A 24,496-nucleotide genomic window follows, 5' to 3' on the forward strand; every position below is an offset into this window, starting at 1 on the left:
GTTATGAGCAAATTAGTTCCTTACTGTTTCCCCTGTTCCACATGGGTCTGTTAGTGTCCAGCCACTCCCACTTCGTTTGACCTAAACCCCAATCCTCGGACTTTCCTCTGCCAGCGGCTTACGAGTAATACCTATATATTTGTAATATAGGTGGACTGACATAGGCTCTGCACAGTTGGCCTGGTTCTTGTGGCGTTGTGACAAAATCGCGCACGTCGTTAGAACTTTGCCGACAATTGACTCGCCGCCTTCGAAGTCATAAAAGAAAGCAGGCGCGCCCTTCATAGAAGAGGTAAGAAGAATTTCATTGCCCCTAGGCCTTTCCCGTAATTTTCTCGGTCCGCCACCATTTCGTCGACTGCATCTCGAGAAATTTACCAGAGCTCCCCGTCGGAGATTCCGGCGACTTTGTTACCTTCCTCATCTTTCTTATAAATAACAGTATCTGCGAAAACGATATGGCTGCTGTACTGCCAAGTGCGTGGAATGTTGTTTGCCATGTTCCCCACTATGCTCTTAGGCCAAGTTATTGCAGCACTATAATCGAGAGTGACCTTGAGATTGCCAAGCGGATCCTTTGGTTTAGAAATATCGTAGGTTATGGGAGGAGGCTTGGCCGCGACAAAGGCAGCAAGAGCTACCAGGCCAAGGTTACGGATAGAGGGGAGAAGCATCGTTGAAGCCAAAGGCGACACTCTCTGCTACAATTTTGGAAATATATCAGCCACCTTCGAAGTGGACGGACACCTGGGCAGAAGAGAAGATTTACTTACACCAACAAAATACTCAAACTTTCGGAGGACCTCTCTCCTTTTTTTGTTGCTGTAATATTCATATAATAACGGACAGGAGAGGTATTTGTATCTTCTACACAGATGGCATTGAGTGGCCAAGACCTTTTCTTGAAAGGTCCGCCTTATCGGTGAATTCCCATTAAATCTTCTGTTATAAATGAGTTTCCTTAGCGATGTTTGGTTGCAATTAGTTCTAGAAATACCCAGGTATATTCCTTCGAGCCTAGTCGAGCCTCAATCTGTCCCAATTAAGAATAGTGACAAAAGAACTACATTATGACTAGTAGGAAGAACTAGCCTTTATAAATGTGGAGGAGATTCTTAAGACCATTTCGGAGTAGACAGCAATAATTAGAGGAGCGGATAATTCACGTTGTGATTAAAAACATGCAGGTAATTTGAGGAGGAATATCTCATGAGCCGGGTAGTTACATGAATCGATTGCTATATCAATCCATCTTTTTTAAGCGATCGGCAAATCGCCGTTGAAAGAATGAAGACTCCATTTTTTGACATGCCAAAGCCCAATATGACGTCAATTTACGATAGGAAGGCTGATAGCCCAGTAAACCGCCCACCCATCGTCCCACTACGAGGCCCATAGCGCGTGAGACGGTCTGCCCAAATGGAACCCACCACGGGAGGGAGATGTACGTTCCATCAGGGTGTTCATACCGTTCTCCACGCTTCATATCTGCTCGGGTATATAAAGGCTATATAAACTCGAATCAGTGAACGAGGCTACAGGAGGCATATTTAGGGTTCTTAGCTACAGATCCGATGGTACCCGCTGCTTCGCACAATCAGTTTGAGGACCGCGCGTTTCCTTAACCCTTGTTTGCTTAGATTATTTGCGACCTTTCCTAATAGTATCTATTTTTACTTAAGAGGCCGGGCCGTGGGGGTGATTACACGACGGCCAAATCGGGATCAAGTTGCATGTCCAGGTGATGCCAGGCTATCCACTATGCTAATGGTTACACAATAACGATACCTAGAAAGAATCTTGATAGAGAGAATCTAGGAGTCTACAAGAAGAAAGGCTCTCTGGAAAATCTCTTGATGCGTGGAGAGAGAGAAAGGAGACTATTTACTACGGAAGACGAGATATGCTGGAGTCTAATCCTAAGTGAAACTTAGGCCGCTACTCCTAAGGGGCTACATAAGAGCATTTATACCGCTAGGCCAAAAGATCATAAGGACAGAAGGTCTCCTTATCTCTGTAGCGGTATATATATTAGGCTCTAACATCCGTTAGTGACCATACATGTCAGAGCGCGGAACTTTCCCTCATCTCTTTCCCCTCGCCAACCCCCCCCAAGTCAGATTTCAAACTACCCGCCAACACACCTTACACTCAGTCACCCCCAGGCATGGAAGAGCTCCGTAATAGACTTTACAGTCTCCCGGACTGGGGATATGTAATCTGTCGCACCACCTACTCCTGCAATCCAATGCTTCATTCCCAGGCGCTGTTGGGTACATCCAGGCCTGCATTAAACGACAATTACTCAAAGGGTGCGCTCAGTCATCCATGGAAGATGCTAACGAAATTTGGGCCAAATACCGGTCGACCATCATGGAAAATACCAAGCAATTTGAGGTGCGTCACAAGACCTTGTATGCTCATCACACCCCCAGAAACAGGTCGAGGAACTGAGAGAGCTGAGTCACGGTGGCCACGCAGTATCAGAGGTGCACCGGAGGTCAAAATCAGACTCAGGGCTCAATGTCAATAGATTAATCAACCCATCCAATAAGAAGTTTGAATCCAAGCACGATGTGATGAATACCAGGCTGTGAGGCTTGTGTAAGATGCCTACATGGCGCACCGGTTCGAGCTCATTTGTCCTGCCAAGGGTCAGGGGAGATTATGGCTATAGCAGCTGGGGTCCAATCGTGGCCTTCACGTTTCTGCCCCAATAGGAGAATGCAGGTGTGCCAGTCGGAAGAAGGGCGTTCGCAGAGAGTACCTCGTGTTTCTGTACCATCTGAGAAATTTATGCGACGTTTAGCGTGGTTATGGGCAGTTAGTCTGGAGTTTTCTACCTGGGGTGGACACGTTCTTGTATGCGATGGCAGGATTCGTCGGCGGAGACCCATCTCGGCCAGTGCCTAGGCACCAGAGCGATTGCTTGGCGGCGCGGCGGGCCTGGGCAGCTTGGCATGCTAGATCGGTGCATCGTCGTATCTATAGCGCAAGGGCTGCCATATCCTGGCCCGGATCAGAGCTGGCATATATAAAGTCCTAGTCTGGATCATCATACTAATTTCCCTTTTATCTCGTCAGCCCTCTAGAACCCTTCCAGAAAGGACAAGCCAGCGCGCTGCTTCTTTCTGCCAACCGTCAAGATGGTTCTTCAGCAGTACGACTACATCTTTGCTATTGGCACAATTTTCGCGTTCCTCGATGCCTGGAACATCGGCGCCAATGATTGCGCCAACTCTTGGTCAACGTCTGTTTCGTCGCGTTCGCTAAAGCACTGGCAGGCCATGGTCCTCGGATCTATCATGGAGTTTGCTGGAGCGTAAGTTTATGACCTGATTTCCGATTCCTAATCTTGTGCTCAATTGTGTTCCCAGTGTTGGTGTAGGAAACAGTGTTTCCGATACTATCCGTACCAAGATCGTCAAGATCGATGCTTTCGCCAACAACGCCCCCCTCCTCATGCTTGGAATGTGCTGCGCTGTGGTTGCCTCCGCTATCTATCTTACCATCTGTACCAAGATTGGCCTTCCTGTTTCCACAACCCACTCCATTCTCGGTGGTATTCTTGGAATGGGTATCGCGCTTATTGGTGCTGATGATATTATCTGGTGGGGAGGTGATATTAACTCTGGTGTTGTCCAGGTATTTCTTGCCTGGGTTATTGCACCTCTCTTATCTGGTGTTGCTGGTGCACTTATTTTTTTGATCACCAAGTATGGTATCCTCCTGCGGAAGAATCCCGCCCTCAAGGCTTTGTACACCATTCCATTCTACTTCCTCTTGACTACTGGCCTCCTTACTAGTATGTTCCCTCAAGACCCTGATCCCTCTGTATCAGATACTAATAAAACACAGTGCTTATTGTCTGGAAGGGCGGCAGCAGCAGGATTGACCTCGAAGGGCCTGAGATAGCTGGAACTGTTATCGGTGTTGGCGCTGGCATGGCTCTTATCTCTGCCGTCTTCCTTTGCCCCTGGATCTACCGCAGGGTAATCATGAATGACTGGCAACTCAAGCCTTGGGATTTGATCTACGGCCCTCTTCTCCTCCGTCGTGGTGAAGTCCCTGCCCCTCCTGCCCATGTTGAGACCGTCCGTAACTATTATCGCGGCCACAAGACTCTAGAGGAACTCCAAGCCGAGCGTTCCACTGATGTCGAACAAAGCCACAGCAACAGCAACAGTGAGCCTGAGTCCCCCGATATCAAGGCAGAGACCCAGGTCACTGCCAATTCGCATGATGAGACAAAATCCGTGGATACTGATGTCATCAACCTTTGTGGTCCTCGCCCCGAGGGAGCATGGTATAGCACTCCCGTCCTGCTCTGGCTGCTGAAGAAGGCCTTCTTCAACGGTATCGAGCAAGACATTGTTAGCGCCCAGAAGGGCGAGAGCAGACTCGCTGGTGATCTCGAGAAGACCCATGCCCATGCTGACCACTATGATAACGAAGCGGAGTACATGTTTTCTTTCCTCCAAATTCTGACAGCCTGTACTGCTTCTTTCACCCACGGTGCAAATGATGTGGCCAAGTTAGTTTTTCCCCTTCGCCTATCTAATATCGACTCTTGTACTAACTATTCGCAGCGCTGTCGGCCCCTACGCAACCATCTATGCTATATGGAGAACTGGTGCCCTTGAAGGTGCTAAGACCGAGGTCCCCATTTGGATCCTGTAAGCTTCAGTCCTCCAACGAAAGGCCGCTCCCGTGCTAACTCATGTTCTTCAGCGTCTTTGGTGGTGCCGCTATCGCCATCGGTATCTGGACATACGGTTATCACATCATGCGCAACCTGGGTAACCGTCTTACCCTGCACTCTCCCTCTCGTGGTTTTGCTATGGAGCTCGGTGCCGCCATTGCTGTCATTATTGCCACCAGGCTAAGTATGTCGCCTTTTATCTGTTCCTTGATTATCGTTAAATAGAACACTTCCCCGTAATCTTATAAGACCACTCGCTAACATGTCACACCTGCAGAGCTTCCCGTCTCCACCACCCAGTGTATTACTGGCGCTACCGTCGGTGTTGGGCTTTGCAACGGCACTTGGAGAACGATTAACTGGCGAATGGTTGCCTGGATCTACATGGGTTGGATCATCACGCTTCCCTGCGCCGGTATCATCTCCGGTTGTCTGACCGGAATCATCGTGAACGCACCTCGTTGGGGTATGTCCAACTGATTTGGCTGACTTTGCAAGCTTCCCTTGCTTTGCCGTAGGTGCTCCCTCCAAGCTAAGCCATCTTGTTTTCGCCTCTCTGTTTTGTCGGTGTTAAGGTATTAGTTGGAATATATAATAATTCAAGGCGGCACATTCTCTGGCTGTGGTTTTTAAGCACTTTCTGGTCGTGTTTAACCTCCAGCAGCTCTGCCTTGGTGGGCAATGAGCCTTTCAATTGCGTCGATCAGCTTCCACCCCCCTCCCCCTAAGAATGATGTCTCGAAGCTGGGTAGCGCGGGTTGGAAGCCCTCAATCGCAATGCTGTCTGTCGTTTCTTGAGAGTTTGTAGGAGGCGGCTCGGGTAGGTGGGTCTGCTGCGAAGAGGTATAGCACTTAGGGGTCGCAGGCCTGATTTTGGCCATGCAAGAAATAAAAATTACTTGAGTTACTACTACCTAGATATTACATAGCCTTTACTAAGCAACGTATCTTAGTCCCCCTAGCCCTAGGAAATGGGAGAAAAGTGATGCTTTTTATCCTATACAAAATATAGCTATCTTGACCAGAGCCCAGAGCTCGAGGTATGATGCAATGAAAGATGTATTGCTAAATATTGAAAGAAACCATGGACTTCTTCTGGAGTTAGCGCAAACGACACATCAGGCCGGCCCCGTCAGCTATCACGACTATCAAGGTATCGTGACAGATCGAGCAAAGCAGAAAGTTCTAGTGGAGGATCTTGGTTCGACCAACATCATGCTTCTCCGAAACCATGGTGTCATCACAGCTGCGGAGTCGATCAGCGCCGCTTGATATTTGATGTATGAATTGCTGGCTGCCTCTGAGATTCAATCTCACGCGTCAGCTTGTACGCTTGGAAACAAGAACAACCTGATTCAACCAGAAGAGTGGAAGGTTAAGAGAACCTGGAGTGTTACTCGTGATAATGAGTTTTAGGGATATCAGTTTGGAGCGAAGAATGTTGGCCTATATGAGGCTTTTGGATCAGAAGGACCCTTCCTATCGGCTATGATCTGTAATCTAGAGGTAGATTTAGATATTACTGAGAACGAAATAAAGCTTCTTATGTCTTGATAGAAAGCTACAGGGTACGAACTACATCACCACCACGAATTGTTGAGACCGTTTATGCCTCAGGTTCATAGGACCTTGCTTCTTCATCTGGATTGATCGTCCCTCCCCTCTCTCTATATTAACTAGCTGAATGCAACCAATGGTTCCTTTCCCTCAAGACGAACTCATTTCACCTCTTCACAAGATCACATATCATACCCTCCTGCTGCACAAACCAAATATTCCTCACCTCCAATTCTTTAGGACCATTCAAGCGAACCTCAAATTCCCGTAGTAGCTGCGGGACTATCTTGTGGATCTCGATAAAAGAGACATTCTTCCCCACACATGCCCTCGGCCCAGACCCAAAGGTAAATATCGTCTGCTCCATCTCCATCAGTTTCTCAGGCGTACACTCCAGCCACCGCTCAGGGATAAACACATCAGGATCGTGGAATACCCGCGGATTCCGATTCACAACCCAAGCATTGATACCCACAATAGTCCCGCCGGGGATATACTTTCCACAAATCGTAGCGCCCGGTTGAGGAACCTCCCGCTCTATAATCAACCCCGTAGAAGGATGGAGTCTCAGCGCTTCTTTGATGACAGCCGTCATATAGGGTAAATGATCTAGTGATTCACGGTACGAGATCGGATTCCCGACCCTACCCGAAAAAACAGCAGCATCGATCTCATCCCGGACCTTGTCCATAATCCGCGGGTCCCGCATAATGAAATCCAAAATCGCGCGGAGCGCAATAGATGTGGTAGCTGCACCAACGAAAACATTCGCAGAAAGATGCACGATAATATCCCGCACCGATAATTTCTCGGGATCATCACGATGCACTGCCATCCAACGGGACATCATATCTTTCCCGCCCATACCCTCCCCTGGATACGCATTAATCTTATCCCCATCTCTTTTCAGCGAAGCAACAGAGTTAACAGCCTTCAGCGTGAACTGCAGTACCTGGTTCCAGGACTCCATGCTGGGCATAAACAGCGTCAAAAGCGGATTCCCAAGGAGAAACTTGTGCATTTTCGGGACCTGTCCGCATAGACTGGCATACATAAGCATACCCTTGATAGCCTGCATCATGCCATCGACGTCGCGGCCTTGCTCCAGGAATCCTAATTTCTTGGCGAATGTTATTTCGCCGATGACATCGAAGGCGTAGTATTGGAGCCAGTGGCCTAGGTTGATGGGTGTGCCTTTTGTGGCGAATTTCGAGAGTTGAGATGTGAAGATCTCTGTACAGGAGTCGATTGAGGATTCGAGTTCTAGAAGCGAGGAGACGCTGTAGGCATTTGCAACGATGCGCTTTTGGTGGCGGTGGTAAGTTTCATCTCTTGTGGAGAAGAGGTTCATTTGGGGCCTTTTGTTCCATGATATTGACAGGATTGGGAAGAATGCTGTCTTTTATTTTGCGTAAGTGATTTACATCTTATATCTGTGTTTGTGAATGATGGCATTCACACCTTCGTAAAGCCTGTGTTGAAGCCATAAATTGTAGGGATGGCGCTGGGATCGCCGACCGAGATGTGGTTTGGGCCAATGCGAACCAGCGAGCCGTGCTTGCGGTGTAGGTCAAGGGCTGCCTGGTGGTGGTTTCCTTTCCAGACGCTATACAGCTTCCAGAGACTGGAGTATTTAGCGGTAGTTGGACCGGGGATATTTGCCAGTCCTCGTTTATATCTGTTTGTGAAAAATCGGAGGACAATTGCTGCCAGGATAATGTAGGCAGCGTATAGCTTCAAACTGCAGAAATGCATTTTGACAGGAACGAGCATAGTATTTTAAATCGCAGCTGGAGAATGGTATTATATAAAAGGAAGTGCAGGCTGACTGTATTCGAAACTTTTGCGTAGACCTCTAACCGAGGCCAATTGGGATATTGTTTTGGGAGAAAAACTTACGGCAGTTCGGCAGTGGAGAAAATGTTGACCAAAGTACAATCTACGTGTACATTTTTATAGTAGCGCTAGAGTTTACGGAATATACGAGCAATTTAGATATTAGAAGTTGAACTATAGCATATATCGAGTTCATAAAACTATTTAAAATGGAGAAATACTCTCATGCTTAGGCTTATACATAGGTTGGCGCATTGGACCCAAAAACCTGCCGTACTCGCCCACACCCGGTTTCTCACCACCTTATAGTGCACCTCTATGAGCTTACGGTTTGCATAATATCATCCTCTCCAGTAGTATAGCCAGTACATACGACCATAGGGTGTGGAAAACAGGGCTTCCCGTCCGCTCAGCCGTACTTAAGCCACACGCCGGTGAGTTAGTAGTTGGGTGGGTGACCACCAGCGAATCCTCACTGTTGTATGTTTTTTTTTTTTTTTTCTAGATAACCTCTTGCCGCACTCTTTATTCAGTCCCAATAGCCCATTCACCTGAATGTCCTGAACACCACTATTCTACCTACACCTGAAGATCCTGCACCCCCTAAACCGCTGACGTGTCCTTCCCCTCCTATACTGATTTTTTTTTATAGGTGTGTTGTTTTGATGACTTTACGGAAGCTGCCACTGAGCTCTTACTCGAGAAAGGCGCTAATCTTGAGTCGAAAGATAAGTGTCTAGATCACATACAGCTCATTTACTCCACTCGTTCCTACTCTAGCTGATTCTTTTTCCCATGTCGGAGCGAAGTGGGACAGTCCCACGTCGGCCCGGTTCCGTTCACGGCCCGGGTGATCATCAGCACCACACGTAAGCTTGTCGGATAAGCCATCGCTATGATCTATAGACATCGAGGCTCGAAGAGAAAGCAGTCATTCGTAGCAGGTCATCTACTGACTCATACTGCATTTTGATAATTGACACTAAATTGCTATTCACTGCACAGATGACGTGTTCCGGCCACTCTGCAGGACAACTCATACTTGCATTCCCCCGCTTCTCCCCTACTACCTGCCTGTATTATATAAAGTCAGGTTTTCTCTGACGTTTGTCTTCCATACATTTCTTAGAAAATCTGCCGAAAGTTACTTGATAGTCGGCAAAGTCAACGACTGAAACATGGGAACAAAGAAAGTGAAGCAACCTAAGTCGAATAAGGTGCCAGCGCGACCCCTCACGCCAGAGATCTCTCCCATGATTGACTATCGTCGGCCTTTATCATCGTGAGTCCTTTGAATGAGTTATAATCAGCCTCTTCTAACTTATTCACTGGCCCTACGAATTACCTCTTATTACCCTTATTATAGGGAGCAAGCATTATGGCATTCCTACTTATTTCCTTCGGGATTACCAAAAATTCGCCCCTCCATTTCTTGGATTGTCAAGTATCACTATGTCTGGTGTTAGCGAGGACGTTGGGCATACCTTAGTGCACTTCTTATACACAGGTGGCTACGAGACCCTTGACGAAGGCACATTAGATCTCGCCAGAGAATATAAGAGGAGCGTTTTAGTATACCATGCGTCAAGGAATTGGGGCCTTACTGGTCTTAAAGTTCTTGCTCAGCAAAAGATGCAGCACTTAGATAAGGAGCTTCCTATTCTTGAAATACTGCGGGTCACGAGGGATGTGTTTTCAAGCCTCCCCGAAGGTGAAACTTGGCTTCCAGGTTACATTCAAGGAAACCTGCAGCGGTTAGTAAAGCCGCATGATCCAGAGCTTGGTTTATGCGGATTTTACGATATTATCGGCCAAGATCATCGGTTTGATAATGCGGTGATGAAAATGATTTTCGAGATACTATCTATTCACATATCTTACATGAAATATCAGCACGGTAAGTCATCTCTAACAAATTAACGATACGGTAATCAGGCTGACTCGACTTTTTGCTGCATCGTTAGTGAACACACCAAACGGAATCATCTCAAATGAATCTCCTTGGCCCGAAGATCCTGAGCCTGCCTTCGAGCCTGAGCCTACCCCCGAGCCTGAGCCTTGGCCCGAAGAGCCTGAGCCCGAGCCTGAGCCTGCCTTCGAGCCTGAGCCTACCCCCGAGCCTGAGCCTTGGCCCGAAGAGCCTGAGCCCGAGCCCGAGCCTGAGCCTGCCTTCGAGCCTGAGCCTACCCCCGAGCCTGAGCCTTGGCCCGAAGAGCCTGAGCCCGAGCCCGAGCCTGAGCCTGCCTTCGAGCCTGAGCCTACCCCCGAGCCTGAGCCTTGGCCCGAAGAGCCTGAGCCCGAGCCTATCCCCAACGAGCTCCCTGCTGAAGGGGATAGCGAACTTCGGACCTTTTCCCGAGTGCCTGCTGATGCTGACGGCGGGCCGTGCGCTTCTTTGTTGCCCAGAGATACGCCTAATGCCGAAATATTACAAGAGGCTCCTGCTCAGTGCCACATAGCGAGGATGTCATGCTCGGACTTAAAGCTGTATGAAAATTGGGGAAATTTGTCTTCAAAGAAAAGAACTAAACAGGTTAACAAGCTGAGGTCTAGAGGACTTCCTGTCCCAAGCCAGGCTGGTTTCATTTCAATAGTTGAAAATTGAGAGTGGTTTGGAGCAGCTTCAGCTGGGCAATCAAATCATTTACTTCCTGTTCATAGATTCGTCAAGTGTCAAAAAGAGATATATTAATCTACAGGTATTGAGGTAATCCTTGGGCCTGGAGCAGAGCTTCGTGCTCGAAGAGTGCCTTTCCTTCACTTTGTCCCTGGTCGTTGATTTCGTAGATGCGGACTTTCTTATCCCACGAGGACACGGCTAGGTGTTCGCTGGTAGGCGAGAAGTGGAGATCCGAGATGCCATCCTCGGACTAGACAGGGGCGGAAGGAGCTTATTAGCAGATAGTATATTTTCCCGTTTAGCTATAGTTATCAAGTTCTTATATCTAATGTGATTATAGTGTTAAGCGTAAGCTCTAGACCGCTGATAAAGTGAATATCTTAAGCGGCACTATCTTATCAATTGTCCCCTCCTATATTATGCTTCTATATATCTCTAATACTACCGCAAAATATATACCGTGATATTCTTCAAGAATCTAAACGCTTTTCTAGCCTCTAGGATCAAGTGCTTAACGTACGGAACATACCTACAATGTCGTTCCCTTATAAAATATACATTATTTGTGAATTGTATATATGGACTCGGAAATCTAGTTTCCATCAAGACTATATATATATATCTTAGTAGCTATATACAAACCCCAAGGGTCGAACCTCGTCAGTTCTAAGTGGTTCAGGTGACTTGTGATCTAACAATACCACAGCCCGTGTCAACTGATAGGGCTAACGCAGTCGGCCGTAACCGATCCAGGGCGATATTGACCCTCATTCTCACTCTATGTACAATACACAGCAATGGAACTCGGGAATACTTCGGTGGGCATTTTTCAAGGACAAAATTGAGAGTAATTTCACTTGTATTTTTTATCATCTGCCCCAACCATGGTAGAAGCAACTCCGGCAAATATTGACTGGGAAGCCCATGTTACAGGCCAGGCAAAATTTGCGTCAATATCCTGATGATCCCCACCTGACACAAGTTGATCAATAACCGCAATAAAAGTATAGGCACCGATACCGGTGAAGAGATGCCACCTGTATATAGAATCAGTCTCTCGGCCCACGAAAATCAATCGTAGAAGTACAGATACTTGGTACAACTTACCATCCGTGAAGTTCTAGCAGCCATGCCCAAGGAAGCCCAATTGCCGCTCGTGCACTCGTAAGCCATTCACAGGCCCAGCTATCCACAAGCCAGACAATATATCCAAGATGAAAGATGCCTTGATCTGGAATTAGTTTGGCTGCCCATAAAGAAGTATCAAATGCTAATAAATTGACTTACCAGCCCCGAATACAACCATGCCCCAAATCTGTCGCCGAGCTGTTGAATTCTCAGTGGTGCGTTGTTTGAGTAGCTGAACAGTCCGAATACCGATGATATTGATGCTGCTAACAAAGAACGTAGCGTGAATAATTAATTCATCTGTTGTGACGTGGTAAATTATAAGTAACGAGAGAGCTATGTAAATAACTGCACCCGCGACAAATGAGTCTTTGCGATTGGCATTTACTGTCAACACTCTGTGCAGCAGTGGGGTGGTTGTGAAAAGCATAGATAGGTCGTCCAGCATCTGAGTGTGGTATTGTAGACTAATGTGGAAGATCGCAGAGCAAAGGCCAACTGCCATCAAGCCACAGTAAGGGAGGGCGCGAGAGAAACCAATACTGCGGGCCTGCTGTAATCGGCGCAGGCCGTAAATCGCATAGAAGACTAAATGGCTGTGTTAGAGCTCACACACTTTCCTAAGATCCCTTTACGTACCATAACATAGGTTGGTTAAACTGTTGATGAACTCCGCGACATATCTTGTCACAACATAATCCTAAGAATGAAAAAAAAAAGGTCAAAGTCAGCTGCATGGATCATACGAGTCAAAATGGGGCTGCTACCTGCTCGCAAAAGCTAGTCCATGTTAGCTGACGACCTATACGAGAGGTAAGGTAACTGACTTGGCTTTAGAGCTTGGTGGGCCCCAAAAGGCATCAGTAAGGGTGTCGATTTGCATTATGGTTTCGCTGTGTGAGAAATTGAAAATATAGCTAGAGGCACGATTAAATAGGTGAACGGATAAAAAGAAAGATCAGGCAACAGAATATGGAAGCTGACAAAGCAGACAGCAAACAAGCAAGGTAAGACAATTTGGCGACGTCCTGGGTCAATCATATATCAATAGGTGAAAAAAGCCACGTTGGGACTAGAGATCGGGGTGCGGAAGCCGACGGGGCGGATAGCGTTGCTTGCAAGGCTCTGTCATGGTCCGAAGCATCCCTGCATTTCTTCCTCGTCCACTGCCTCCCAGTGCCGATATTCTCCTGTCTTGATCTTTTCCCGACCTCCACTCGACACGCCAAAACCTGGCTGTGTTCGTTATGGGAGTCATCCGCCCGAAGAAAAGTATTCGTTTCTATCTTGCCTTTCTATCAATATCCCTCTGTGCCTTCTCGGTTGCTTTAGAGACTACTCTTTTCCCGATCGCACTTCCGATGAGAAATGATGCCCTGAATGAAAATACCTAGCTTTAATGGAAACAGACGATCAAAAAAGACCTCTCTGCGTCCACGGTGCAGTACTTTTGGGCTAATTCGGTCTATCTGCTGCTGTGCATACTCAGCCAGCCCCTGGCCACCAGCCTGTCCAGCATTTTTGGGAGAGCGCATCTTCTTTATGTATGCATTTTATTTTTCGCTGTTGGGGCGGCTCGATCCATGTCCTCATTGTAGGTAGGGTTATCCAAGGTATCGGCGGAGGGGGGCTGGATGTTTTGGTTGAAGTTATCGTGACGGATATGACAACTCTGATGGAACGGGCATTCTACATTGGCTTGCTAAATGTGCCCGTGGCTCTTGGCTCCATGTTAGGCCCGGTAATCGGTGGCCTGTTCACGACATATGTTAGTTGGAGGTGGGTGGCATGGATCAATTTGATTTATAATAAACAAAGTCCCAGTAACGAGACCTGCCTTCCAGTAGTACCCTGCAATTCGAATAGCAGATCTTCCAGATCGAGATCTTCTCATCGAACAATTGCCGTGGATGTATGATCATGGAGTATTGTCCCAAGCTAGTCGACTTACTATTGTAGGATTACTATTAAGTGTGGGAGAAAGCAGAGGAAGAATCATTATCTATTGAAACTTGAAATCCAATCACGTCGAAGGGACCCTACATCGCTTCACTCCTCTTTACCTTGTTGTCACCCATCTGCTTTGCTGCATCCGTCTATATGATTCTGGGCCGCGTTATCCGCGCCACTGGCGGCGAGAAGTACTCACTGGTCTCTGTCCACTGGATTACCAAGATATTCCTGGCTGGTGATTTGGCGAGTCTGGCCCTGCAGGGGGCGGGTGGGGCGATTATCTCGCGTGCTGACACCAGGTCAAAAGAGTCGAATGGCAAGGTAATCCTTCTTATTGGCCTTGCCGTGCCGTTGATCTTCTTTGCCTTCTTCGTCACTGCCGCCCTGATTTTCCACGTGCGTATGCTCCGTAACCGCCTCAAAGGCCCCTAATCTGCTATCTCATGGCGTCAAATCATCTGGTTGTGCTACCTGACCAGCGCCCTGATCACCCTTCGAAACATCTTCCGTGTCGTCGAATTCGCCATGGGCACTGAAGGTTACTTGTGGCAGAATGAATGGCCACCATATACATTCGACGCCATTCCCATGGCTCTGACCATGCTCGTGTGCGTGAAGTTTGATGACCGCCAAATTCAGCCCCAAAAACGGCCGACTCGATCAGCTTAACTGAGCAGTCTCCTGCCTCCTAGAGATGCCAGTTGCTTGATTTAGTTGTCATTCTCCGGGTTTTCCTTTGTGTGGGCTTCGATCTCCACCTGTTTCGTTTTATATGGCCTATATGGCCTCCTGGACGTATTTATTCGGGGGCGAGGAATATTCAAGTGGGTGAATATCCGCCCTAAGTGCCCTAAATAGAGCGGTGAGCCGCCCATGCCCCCCAAAGCGTGGGCGCTAGGTGACCACGACCCTACACATGCTGTTGTATGTTTTTGTTTTTTTTATCTAGGTAACCTTTTGCCACCCTACTCTTCAGTCCCTTCAGCCCATTCACCTGAATGTCCTGAACACTATTATGTTTGTGACCCTCGAGTCCCTCTACTAGTCGTCTCCCATTCCTCGAGGCGACAACTCTAGCTGTGATACTTCGATTCGACGAACACTGTTGTCAAATCTCATAGTTTAGAACTTAACTTCTACAACTCAATGAATCTATCATTATCATATTCCACTGTGCATATATTCCACCGTGCACCTTAGTCCCTGTTAACAACTGTATATGAGAGCTATCCCAGATATATTCATGTGCGTCATCAATCCTATTGTAACCATGGAAGCTGCCAACTGAATAGCGTCCGGGAGGCGTTCTTTATCGGTCGTTGGAAATCCTCAAATGACGCCTATGGGTCTTCCCTCACTCAGCAACCTCTTCCCGGAGAGCCTGCACCTCAGACGAGCGATATTAATACAGTTTGTGCCCAATATCCGCTGATGATGATAACGTAGGTCCGTGTAAACCAGGCCAGAGAAAGGTAAAGGCGCGCTGCCGAGCCGAGCATTTAAGTGCTGGTTCGCGGGGCAGACGACTCAGAGGAAATTGATAACCATTGTAGTCCATGTTTGATACCTACCAGCACACCGTTCTCGCTTGTGGAATTTAGAAAGACAATTCGATAAAATGGCAAATGATCCTCAATCGGGACCACTTCTTGAAAGCTCATATAGTCACCGAGAATAAACTTCCACTGAAATTTCCAGGCAGCGGCGCCCTAGTCCCGCCTTGTTATCGTTGATTGAACAAGGAGTCCGAAGGTCGAAGAACGGCATACGGTCCATAGAACGGTCAGGATTAGGAACCTAAGAGGCTCCAGTCGGCACCTGCGGCCATGTTGCTTTGATGTCTCCTCAAGAGCTCGGTTAGGGCAGCGGGGGAAAGGTCGGCAGGTAGTCACATTAAACAAATCTTACCTGACTACCTGACTACCTAACGACCTGACAACCCTGCTGTTCTTAGGGCAGAAGTAATGGAGGGAAAAGGAAGGCCAATCAATTATATCTTATTCGAAACATCTCTCACTTTATGGTCATACTTCGCTATCTACGCATCCTCTCATCGCATTAAGAATTTCACTCTTTAATCAAACGTCAGTTCCTTACACATTCGGTTATCCTGAGGAACCGTCTCAAAATGTTATTTTGCTTAGTTAGTTAGAGAATTTTACCATTATGATATTTACGCGTACGCTCGTCATCCCTGGATTTTATCAACATTAAATAACTAATGAGTCATTCTCTCCTATTTTTCCAAGAATTGCCAAGCTATCCTAAACCTTTACCTTTGCATCCGATTCTATCAATTCTCATCCCGTGGAAAACTCTCCAGTAACGTGTGCGTCAGCGGTCGGTCTCGTGAGCTTTCCTTCTGTGTATATCAAAGAAGTCTCGTAGACCATCTGGCGCCACTGGGAGTGTGGGTCAGGATCATGTCTGACAATGGCTACATATGTATGTAAGGATCAGCGGAAAAGACATAGAAAGATATCGGAGTATTATCTTCCATATAATCTATTTACAGCCCTTATGTCACTTTGAGCCAGATGAATCGAGTTATTTAAGTGTTACGTTGGTAAGCAGAGAAGGCCGCATACGAATAGTGTGGGGTAAAAGAACGTTATTGCATTGACGGCAACAGCTACAAATGGCAGAAGGAAAGTGATACCATGCTCTCACCAACATGGAACCACAGGGAAAGGAGTGTTCCTGGCTGTCAGGGAAAACCGCAGCATCTCAGCCCATCATGTCTTCATCCTCAAGTTCTAGAAAAGCCATTTACTCTTCGTCTCGGGCAAATTTTGCTCTTGCTTCCGCTACCTCCGCCTCCGCTTGATTCCGGCGCATTATAGCCGCCAACAGTTGACGGCGCGCTTCTCTATTATCCGGGTCTCGATGTGATCTCGCGTGTGCTACTGCCATGGATGGAGCTCTGGAACAACCTGGTGACTGCCGAGTCAGCGGAGAGCGGGATCTTGGCCGGGAAATTGACGGATGTAGTCGAACGCGCGAGTCTTGGAGCAGATCTAGTGAAGTCGGGGCCACGCTTTGAGCCAACGTTCCAGTGGCGGGGTCATGGCCAACGGATTCAGAGGTGTTATCGACATCCATCTGATCAGCAATCGAGATGGCATTACTTGAAGTTACCGGTGCCGCCAGAAACTAGGAATAGTGAACTTAGTGGTTGGCCCTGGCCGTGATCAGCCGGAGAATGCCGGTAAAGAACTTGTTATGACTCGACCTTCTCTCGATATTCTTGATCACAGGCTCAGGTCAAAGGCGTGCGTTGCTAACAGCGATAATAACTTTCTGGGAGCGGCTTAAAGCGACATGAAATCTCTCCTTATTGGCAACGAAGCGGACTTCCTCAGTAACCTCGCTAGGCTTTATCAGCAGGATAATCACAATAGACGCCTCTTAGCCCTGCGCCGCGTCCACTGTCAGACTGTCCGGATACAGACAGCTATGCTCGGTCTCCCCTAAAGTGGCGGCTATAAGGCTCCGCTGGGGTTTATATGGACTGATAATGATGACATCGGATGAACTAATCTGCTCGCCTTGGGGCGTCCGGAAACGGTACAAATCCTCTAGTAGACCTTGCACAGCTTAAATTTGTTCGAGGTTTGACCATGAGGTTTCATTGTTTTGGAGAGAGGCGACAGTATCGACAGAGAGGGACAGGCGTCGACTTCCAGGAGCGATCTCAGACATTGCTCTTCTGGTCCAAGCATCCTAAGTTCTTCCGACTCGCACCAGCTGGTTGGTGTTTCTTCCTTGAATAAGGATTCTCACCCCGTTTATAGTGCACTCACCCTTCTCACCTCCGGTCGCGCGACGCTAAACTCTCGAATATATCTGCACCCAGCAACTTCTATTACATCTTCTATTCTCATACGTATTCTTGTACATACGACCATAGGGTGTGGAAAACAGGGCTTCCCGTCCGCTCAGCCGTACTTAAGCCACACGCCGGTGAGTTAGTAGTTGGGTGGGTGACCACCAGCGAATCCTCACTGTTGTATGTTTTTGTTCACCTGGTTTTTTTTTTGATTCGTTAGGAAATCCCCCTCTTGCTTGCTGCCTGCCCTACTCTTCAGTCTATTAAGCCCGTTCACCTGAATGCCCTGAGCACCACTATTCTACACCTGAATATCCTCCTGCAAGCCCCTGAACCGCTTACGTTCTCCTCCCATGCTGGTTTTTTTCTCACAGGGTGTTGTTGCTGTCACAACTCTTTAGTCCGGTCTTGGCTACAATTTATCTCGGGAAGTTGTGACATTATTAACAATCAGAAATTGAAACGAACGACTGATTTCTTCTTTTTCTATGATTTGGTCGGACTCTTCTACGCAAAAAAACAAAACAAAAAAAGAGCATAATACAGCAGCGTGTGCGGGTATTTTCGCTGTTGGCCCGCATTGCTTAGGTATTGCTTCGAAGGCAAGTGGGCACCAAGGCATTTGCGAATAACAAAAATAGATCTACGCCATCAGGAGCTGGGCAATGTGACATCACATAGGCGAACCAATTACGACGGATTGACTAGCGTATAAATGATAGGCTGAGAATGTCAGCACCGCAGAGTTGGTTGTAAAAATAACCACTATTTATTGAGGCTCAACCGCCCATAACCACAATGATAAACCTCCTTTTCCTCTCCACTTCCCCGCCATCACCTAAAAGGGTCTACTTAACACCTGTATACTAGAGACTACTTCGGTCGACCAAGTGATATCACAATGGCAACTCATCCGTCATATTCCGCTTTACACGACGGCCAGAGCGAATCTGATCTCGAGGTAGATAGGTTTGAAAACCAAGCCAGTCCTCGTATGTCTATTCATAGGCATGCCAGCGAGACTGAAATGGGCGTCTCAGATATAGACGATATAAATTTGCATACATATTCGCAAACAGACATTGAAACGAAGCAATCTGGGTTCGATTGGAGCGGGTCCTGGGCATGGGAAATCGGTTCTATTACCCTAGCCGTCATGGGCCTTATTCTTTTGGTCGCCTTTCTTATCACGATAAATAACACTCCATACGCGACCTGGAAATATACCGTGTCCCCTAATACCATCGTATCAATCATCGTCACCACTACTAAAGCCGCAGTACTGGTCGCGATGTCCTCATGTCTCGGCCAGCTGAAATGGAACCTATTTCAAAATCCAGCCCCACTATATCACATACAGGTTATTGACCAGGTAAGTCAGGGACCCTGGGGATCCTTATAAGTTTTACTAAGGGGAATATTTGGGTCGAAAACAGGAAGCCTAACTTATATTGGGGCATCTCTTACGGCTCTGGCGCTTATAGTGGATCCATTTACACAGTAAATTTTGGTATTCCCTTCACGAACCGTTGCTGCACTGAATGCCACTGCATTTACCCAAACCTCACAGTAATGGTTCATGATGGGGGACCTAGATAGAAGTGAAATATTTCTTGAGCTCCCGCCGACGCTTTTGACCACCTTAATAAGTGGACTCTTGCAGACACATACTCCTCTTGAGCCTCAATGCAACGTAAGCTCTTGCAAATTCCCAGAGTTTGTTACACTAGGGATGTGTAGTAAATGCAAGGATACCACATCGCAAACAAATCAGAAGTGTCAGGTGCCAGAATATGCAGCCTTTTGGGATAAAGTCCTCCCAGCCTTCAGGGAAACCCCTACAAATTGCAGCTACCAAACTTCGAGTAACTTCTCTTTCGATTTTGATGGTTTCCCCCAAACAACTTACTTGAACTCCAATGGCAATTATTCTGGTTTCGGTTTTCAGTCAACAAATTACGACAAAGTTATGTTCAATATGAACCATTGGAGTTCCCGTCCAAGGGAAAACAACACAATTTTTGACATTCAGACCCCAATTGTCTCCCTCATTGAGATAGACTATACCAACCCGGTTTTCTATACTCTATCCAACGCGACAGCTCCTCCAACAAAGCCATTGGTAACAGAATGTGCTGTATACTTTTACGAACGACGATACTCAGCGAGCTTATACCCGCCTGGCACCCAAAACAGCCATCCAATGCAGGTTATTGATACACAGCAGCTCATTGCTAGAGATGTCCCTGAAGAAAGTCGCACTCATACCTCACCATTCCCCGTTTACTTTGCACCCCCAAACGGGTCGGCAACCCTATCAAAAAACCCGTCCTACAGCATCGATCAGCGGATGTTCAACAGTTTCAAACCTGCAATGATGAGAATATTCAATGGCGCAACTGATTTCACACAATCAGATGTGTTAGACCTAACAACCTTTCTGCGCAAAGGCAACCTCAGTCAATTACTCGATTCAATGTCCACTAGCGTCACTGATGTCCTACGCGCTTATCGCGGGGGTAAGCCGACTCGGGGGAAGGCATTTCGAGTCGAGACATTCATTCATATCCGATGGCCGTGGATAATTCTTCCGGTTATTGTTACTCTGGGATCAACCGCGCTGCTTCTGGGAACTGCAATAGAAAGCAAACGTCGTAAGGCCGTGCTGTGGAAGTGTATGGCGCTTCCATTATTATCAAGCCATCTCCATACTACACCGGAGAATGAGATTGTATCTGTGCGCAGCGTGGATAGAATGACTGATAAATGGAAGAAGATGCGCGCTGTAATGGTACAGGATGAAGGGCCACTTACATTCAGGGAAAAGTAACCAGGCCCCTGCATGCGGTATATAAATGAAGACAGAATGCACGACTTATTGAGTGAAGTTGCAGACGGTACATTAAGCCCTCGTAAAATATACAATGTATAAAAAGATAGGTATATAGATCCAGCCGGTAGTACCAGTCCTAGATAGCTGACGGCGAGCCTTGTGTATCTCGTGATGCGAAGCCGTGAGATCCGATCTAGAAGATGGGAAGAGGATCAAATACATGGTGCTAAACCCAAATGGTAAAATTAACCGGATACAGTATTTCACAGGTCACAATATTACGAATCTGAGGACATGCGGAATTGACGCCGAAAATGACCGCTTTTGAGGCTAGAAATGGCCGCCTTTCCTCCCGTGACTTTGAACGTCTGCGCTTGACAATATTTACGGTATGATAACAAAAACTCATTGTGGTTACCAGCGAATATAATACAGCCTCCTACATGGATTACCAGGGAAGAATTAAAATCATATTAGCGTGTCTCCACGTAGGGTTCGGGAATTAAGTCGCAAAAGTTTAGAGTGAAAACTGATTTCGAATTCCACTGTACTGGAATAGCCCTCGTTCTTCTCCGAGTTCCACACGACAAGCCAAGCACCTTGTATTACTATCCCGTCCTAGTCCATCATTCCATAGGATATTATCAGGCCGAAAGTCTAAGCGTCACACCCCCAAAGCGCGTATTTTCTTCTTCGACCTTTTATCTCCCCGCGAAGCTCCGTAGTTTGCTTGGGTTTTGCTATACTCTGGCCGGCCTAACCTATAACGAGCATATGCCGAATTTGTCCAGCTCCATATAGAAAGTATATTTTTGCCAGATCTATCTTGCCGAGGAACACTGGGACAGCAGAACCTTGCGCTTTTCGTGAGATCTAGAATATCTCCGCTTCACGAGAAACGTGTTGCTGCCAGAGACCGGATGTCGTCCCTTTTCCCATAACAGTATACCCATAATAAGAGCATGTGAGCTTAAACGGGGCACTGTATGATCCACAAGTCCCAAATGGGATTCACCAGTCAATCTTCTCATATATTTGCTGCTTAAGGCATGACACAAACTTAGCAGCATTGACAGGATGCTGAATACCGTTCCCAGTTGCCCGTGGGTATGAACATTTGGACACGAATCATCCAGAGTCCCGCCATTTTGTGCCCAGAAGACAACGCTGGGTACAGAACTGTGCAGAGTCATCGAAGAGGCCTCGGCACGAAGCACAGATGTCCAGGGCAAAGCGAGTACGGGTTATCTAGCTTGGCCAGCACCACTGCACTACGGAAATACTAAGAAGCAGAAATTCAACTTCTTCTAGTTCCGATTTCAACTTTGCAATATCGTGTGATGTTTTTGGCTCCAATTTGTGAACGGCGAGCCTCTCCCCAAATTATATTATCCAGCTGTCCTCCTCAGAGTCATCCTTCCAATCATCCCCCGATTCACCACCCCCTTCAAGGTCCAGAATATCATCTTGTTGAAAATACCGGTAGACCCGGGTGGTCTGGTTCGTGTCGGTGATCAACAACTTCATCCTTGGCTTCGACGAAGTCTGGTTTGCCTTTTTGACCCACTTTTGCAGACAACAGACTAAAAATTCCAGATCACACACCGCTTCGTCCGTCTCATACGATGAGATATTGTCAATAATGCAGATAATCGTGATTCCCTTCTTAACCTGGGCGATGAGCATTCGGAAGAACCGCCACAGTTTCTTCACTGAAAACTCCTCGATTTGTGATAATGTATGTTTCGTGATTTCCGATAGATCAAATTGGACTCGATGGGAGTCGTAGGAGAGAAGTTGACCGATAAAGCTGGCGATTAACCCCGTGGGACCAGCCCGGCTACCGATCTCCGCGCGACTGGCAGTATGGAGCGAGCAAAAGTGAGTGAGAACCAGTACTTTGGGATTAGGAGCGGACTCATAAGCGATCCTTGCGCAGAGCTGTGTCAAAGCCGATGTGGCATCTTCAGAGTCAAAGTGACCCTGAACGAGTAGGGAGGCGTTTTTCCCCTCGGTCTTGTCGATCCAGTTTTGAAACTGGGTAGATCTCGTAATGAAGGGGAGTTTCTGCGATTCGCGCTTGTTGAACCTGCCTGGGTGGACATTCGTGCCTCGGTCGCTGGCGACCTTGGTTTCGTCGAATGCGAGGAGGTGCAGAAGGCCTTCGGTGGTGATCAGGGGCTCCTGGGGCTTGGGGGAAGATTGATGTCGATGATGAGTCCGTTGGGGAACGTTTAAGTGATCGTTAGATTGAGAATTAACACATAGGGTGAGCAAATCTCTTAGATCTGGTAGGTCGGTTACGGATGGACTCCACGAAGGCTTGATTCCCGGGGAAGAGCTTGCACTGATGGAGTTTTGAACTTGAACGCCGGCAAGAGACAATCGAGGGGACGCTAGATTTTTATTTTTCACGTTCAGATTTGATAAAATTTGTAAAAGACTTTGACAGTTGCATAATACTGACCATCCATACTGTCGGACAGAAGTTCGCCTTTGCTATCGAGAGATGGGTGCCCAGAGTAGAGCACGTATAGATTGACATAAATGTCCGTGCGGCTACCTTCTGCGTTATGACAACTCTGTTTAATGCCTTGAATATCTTCGCTGATATTCTGTATAGTTTGGTGGTTCGTGAGCTCTGCCTGTCGAGAAAGAGAGGTGGCGCGTTCCCTGAGGTCGGAAATTGCTTGTCGTAGAGACTCTTTTGATTTCGGTCCCTTGAAGACCGTTGAAATAAAATGTTCTATGCAAAGGTTGAATAAAGAAATTCAGAGATGCGACCTTTCCACTCGGGAAAAAGGAGTATATATGTGTACTTACTAGGCTTTGTTTCAAGACAGTAACAAACGATTTCCCGCAGCACAACAAGAACGTGGTTACATAGGTCAGCCATCTTTTCCAGCATATTAATACTCAACCTAGGAACTCTGTACGCATCCAGGTAGAACCGGGCTTCGTACAAGATCTCGGGTATGTCCGACAGTGCCACGAAAACTAAGCTATCCAGCTTCTGAGTTTCATCAAGGGCCTAGATGGAGTCAGTCGGAGCTCGGGGGTTGGGAATCAAGTCAATTTGGAATGTTCCTGTTGCCATACCGATAACAATAGCTTGAGTCCCCCTGTACAATCCTCGGGCACTTAGCATCGATCGCATCGAATATGATAGGTGCATACGTACCGCATATAGTAGACCCATAATCCCCAGCAGGAAGCAGGTCTAGCCACCCCTTCAGCGACTCCGTATATCTCCCAAATTTGGAAAGCGCTTTGCCAATCGGTCCACCTCCATGACGGTTCTCGTAGTAGCTCTGAGCACTTTGCAGCTGTTTCATCACATCCGACCAGTCTACTTTCCGACCTGATGGTATAGACTGGCTGACTTGGGATTGGCTAGGTTTGCACAATTTCAGGCGGAAAGCCTCCAGTGCCTCATTTAGGGCTTGAACATTGTTGGTCGTACTTTTAAAAGACTCCTCACTAACAAAACATCCTCGAGAATAAGCAATAGGTTCAGACATTTTCGGCATATGATGGACGGAAGGTGAATATACACACATTCGTTGCTTACACTCTAGCTCAACCTGAGTTGCGTCCTTCTCGGGAAGGAAAGAGTTGATGCGATGAACGAATTTAAGTTTTTCTTCGTCTTCAGCGGTGGTTTGGTGATTCTCAATGAAGCTCGCGGGGATATTAGTTGAATGACGAACTGGGAACTTGGTTACGGGTTGTTTTGCCATCCTGTTCGTGACCTATGTTTCCTGAAGAAAACACAAAGATAATCCTACTTAGCTGGCGGTGTTATGGAGTAGCCAAACCTTCTATGACCCAGCTCAAGAATCAGGTCGACTCGATCACTAAGTAGAGGAATGGTGAGGGGCAGGTTGCCTTCAGGCTGTTGGGCGCTTCATCGCTTGAGATCATATCAGATCATTGGCTGGGAGCTCCAAGTATTTTATCATCATTTCCACCCCCTCTTCTGGCACTAAAATTAAATATAGCGCGGCTTTGGCGCGAGGACCTTCGATCGGCCGTAGT

General features: G+C 47.3%; 9 protein-coding genes across 9 annotated transcripts; 4 read left to right on the forward strand and 5 right to left on the reverse strand.

Annotated features, from left to right (window-relative positions):
• Positions 1-374: 374 nt before the first annotated feature.
• N7447_002234 (uncharacterized protein) lies at positions 375-674 on the reverse strand (the record flags this gene model as incomplete). The annotated part of the gene is made up of 1 exon (XM_057226509.1): positions 375-674. The coding sequence occupies one exon, from the start codon at positions 672-674 to the stop codon at positions 375-377; it is 300 nt and encodes a 99-aa protein (XP_057090525.1).
• A 2,472-nt stretch (positions 675-3,146) lies between these two features.
• N7447_002235 (inorganic phosphate transporter) lies at positions 3,147-5,182 on the forward strand (the record flags this gene model as incomplete). Its single annotated transcript, XM_057226510.1, has 6 exons — positions 3,147-3,322; positions 3,378-3,805; positions 3,859-4,534; positions 4,590-4,676; positions 4,732-4,886; positions 4,980-5,182. 6 exons carry the CDS (start codon positions 3,147-3,149, stop codon positions 5,180-5,182), a joined length of 1,725 nt encoding a protein of 574 aa, XP_057090526.1.
• Positions 5,183-5,352: 170 nt separating this feature from the next.
• On the reverse strand, positions 5,353-5,583 carry N7447_002236 (uncharacterized protein; the record flags this gene model as incomplete). The annotated part of the gene is made up of 1 exon (XM_057226511.1): positions 5,353-5,583. The coding sequence occupies one exon, from the start codon at positions 5,581-5,583 to the stop codon at positions 5,353-5,355; it is 231 nt and encodes a 76-aa protein (XP_057090527.1).
• Positions 5,584-6,425: 842 nt separating this feature from the next.
• On the reverse strand, positions 6,426-8,014 carry N7447_002237 (cytochrome P450; the record flags this gene model as incomplete). Its single annotated transcript, XM_057226512.1, has 2 exons — positions 6,426-7,658; positions 7,721-8,014. The coding sequence occupies 2 exons, from the start codon at positions 8,012-8,014 to the stop codon at positions 6,426-6,428; spliced, it is 1,527 nt and encodes a 508-aa protein (XP_057090528.1).
• A 1,533-nt stretch (positions 8,015-9,547) lies between these two features.
• N7447_002238 (uncharacterized protein) lies at positions 9,548-10,700 on the forward strand (the record flags this gene model as incomplete). Its single annotated transcript, XM_057226513.1, has 2 exons — positions 9,548-9,992; positions 10,309-10,700. 2 exons carry the CDS (start codon positions 9,548-9,550, stop codon positions 10,698-10,700), a joined length of 837 nt encoding a protein of 278 aa, XP_057090529.1.
• Positions 10,701-11,568: 868 nt separating this feature from the next.
• Positions 11,569-12,726, reverse strand: N7447_002239 (ceramidase; the record flags this gene model as incomplete). Its single annotated transcript, XM_057226514.1, has 6 exons — positions 11,569-11,752; positions 11,823-11,940; positions 12,003-12,431; positions 12,483-12,543; positions 12,611-12,623; positions 12,671-12,726. The coding sequence occupies 6 exons, from the start codon at positions 12,724-12,726 to the stop codon at positions 11,569-11,571; spliced, it is 861 nt and encodes a 286-aa protein (XP_057090530.1).
• A 1,217-nt stretch (positions 12,727-13,943) lies between these two features.
• On the forward strand, positions 13,944-14,228 carry N7447_002240 (uncharacterized protein; the record flags this gene model as incomplete). The annotated part of the gene is made up of 1 exon (XM_057226515.1): positions 13,944-14,228. The coding sequence occupies one exon, from the start codon at positions 13,944-13,946 to the stop codon at positions 14,226-14,228; it is 285 nt and encodes a 94-aa protein (XP_057090531.1).
• Positions 14,229-19,603: 5,375 nt separating this feature from the next.
• On the forward strand, positions 19,604-20,455 carry N7447_002241 (uncharacterized protein; the record flags this gene model as incomplete). Its single annotated transcript, XM_057226516.1, has 1 exon — positions 19,604-20,455. One exon carries the CDS (start codon positions 19,604-19,606, stop codon positions 20,453-20,455), a length of 852 nt encoding a protein of 283 aa, XP_057090532.1.
• A 1,386-nt stretch (positions 20,456-21,841) lies between these two features.
• Positions 21,842-24,198, reverse strand: N7447_002242 (uncharacterized protein; the record flags this gene model as incomplete). Its single annotated transcript, XM_057226517.1, has 5 exons — positions 21,842-22,854; positions 22,926-23,204; positions 23,282-23,489; positions 23,558-23,580; positions 23,640-24,198. The coding sequence occupies 5 exons, from the start codon at positions 24,196-24,198 to the stop codon at positions 21,842-21,844; spliced, it is 2,082 nt and encodes a 693-aa protein (XP_057090533.1).
• Positions 24,199-24,496: the final 298 nt, after the last annotated feature.

This window comes from Penicillium robsamsonii (assembly GCF_028829455.1).
Source record: "Penicillium robsamsonii strain IBT 29466 chromosome Unknown utg000001l_segment0_segment0, whole genome shotgun sequence".
Lineage (NCBI taxonomy): Eukaryota > Fungi > Ascomycota > Eurotiomycetes > Eurotiales > Aspergillaceae > Penicillium > Penicillium robsamsonii.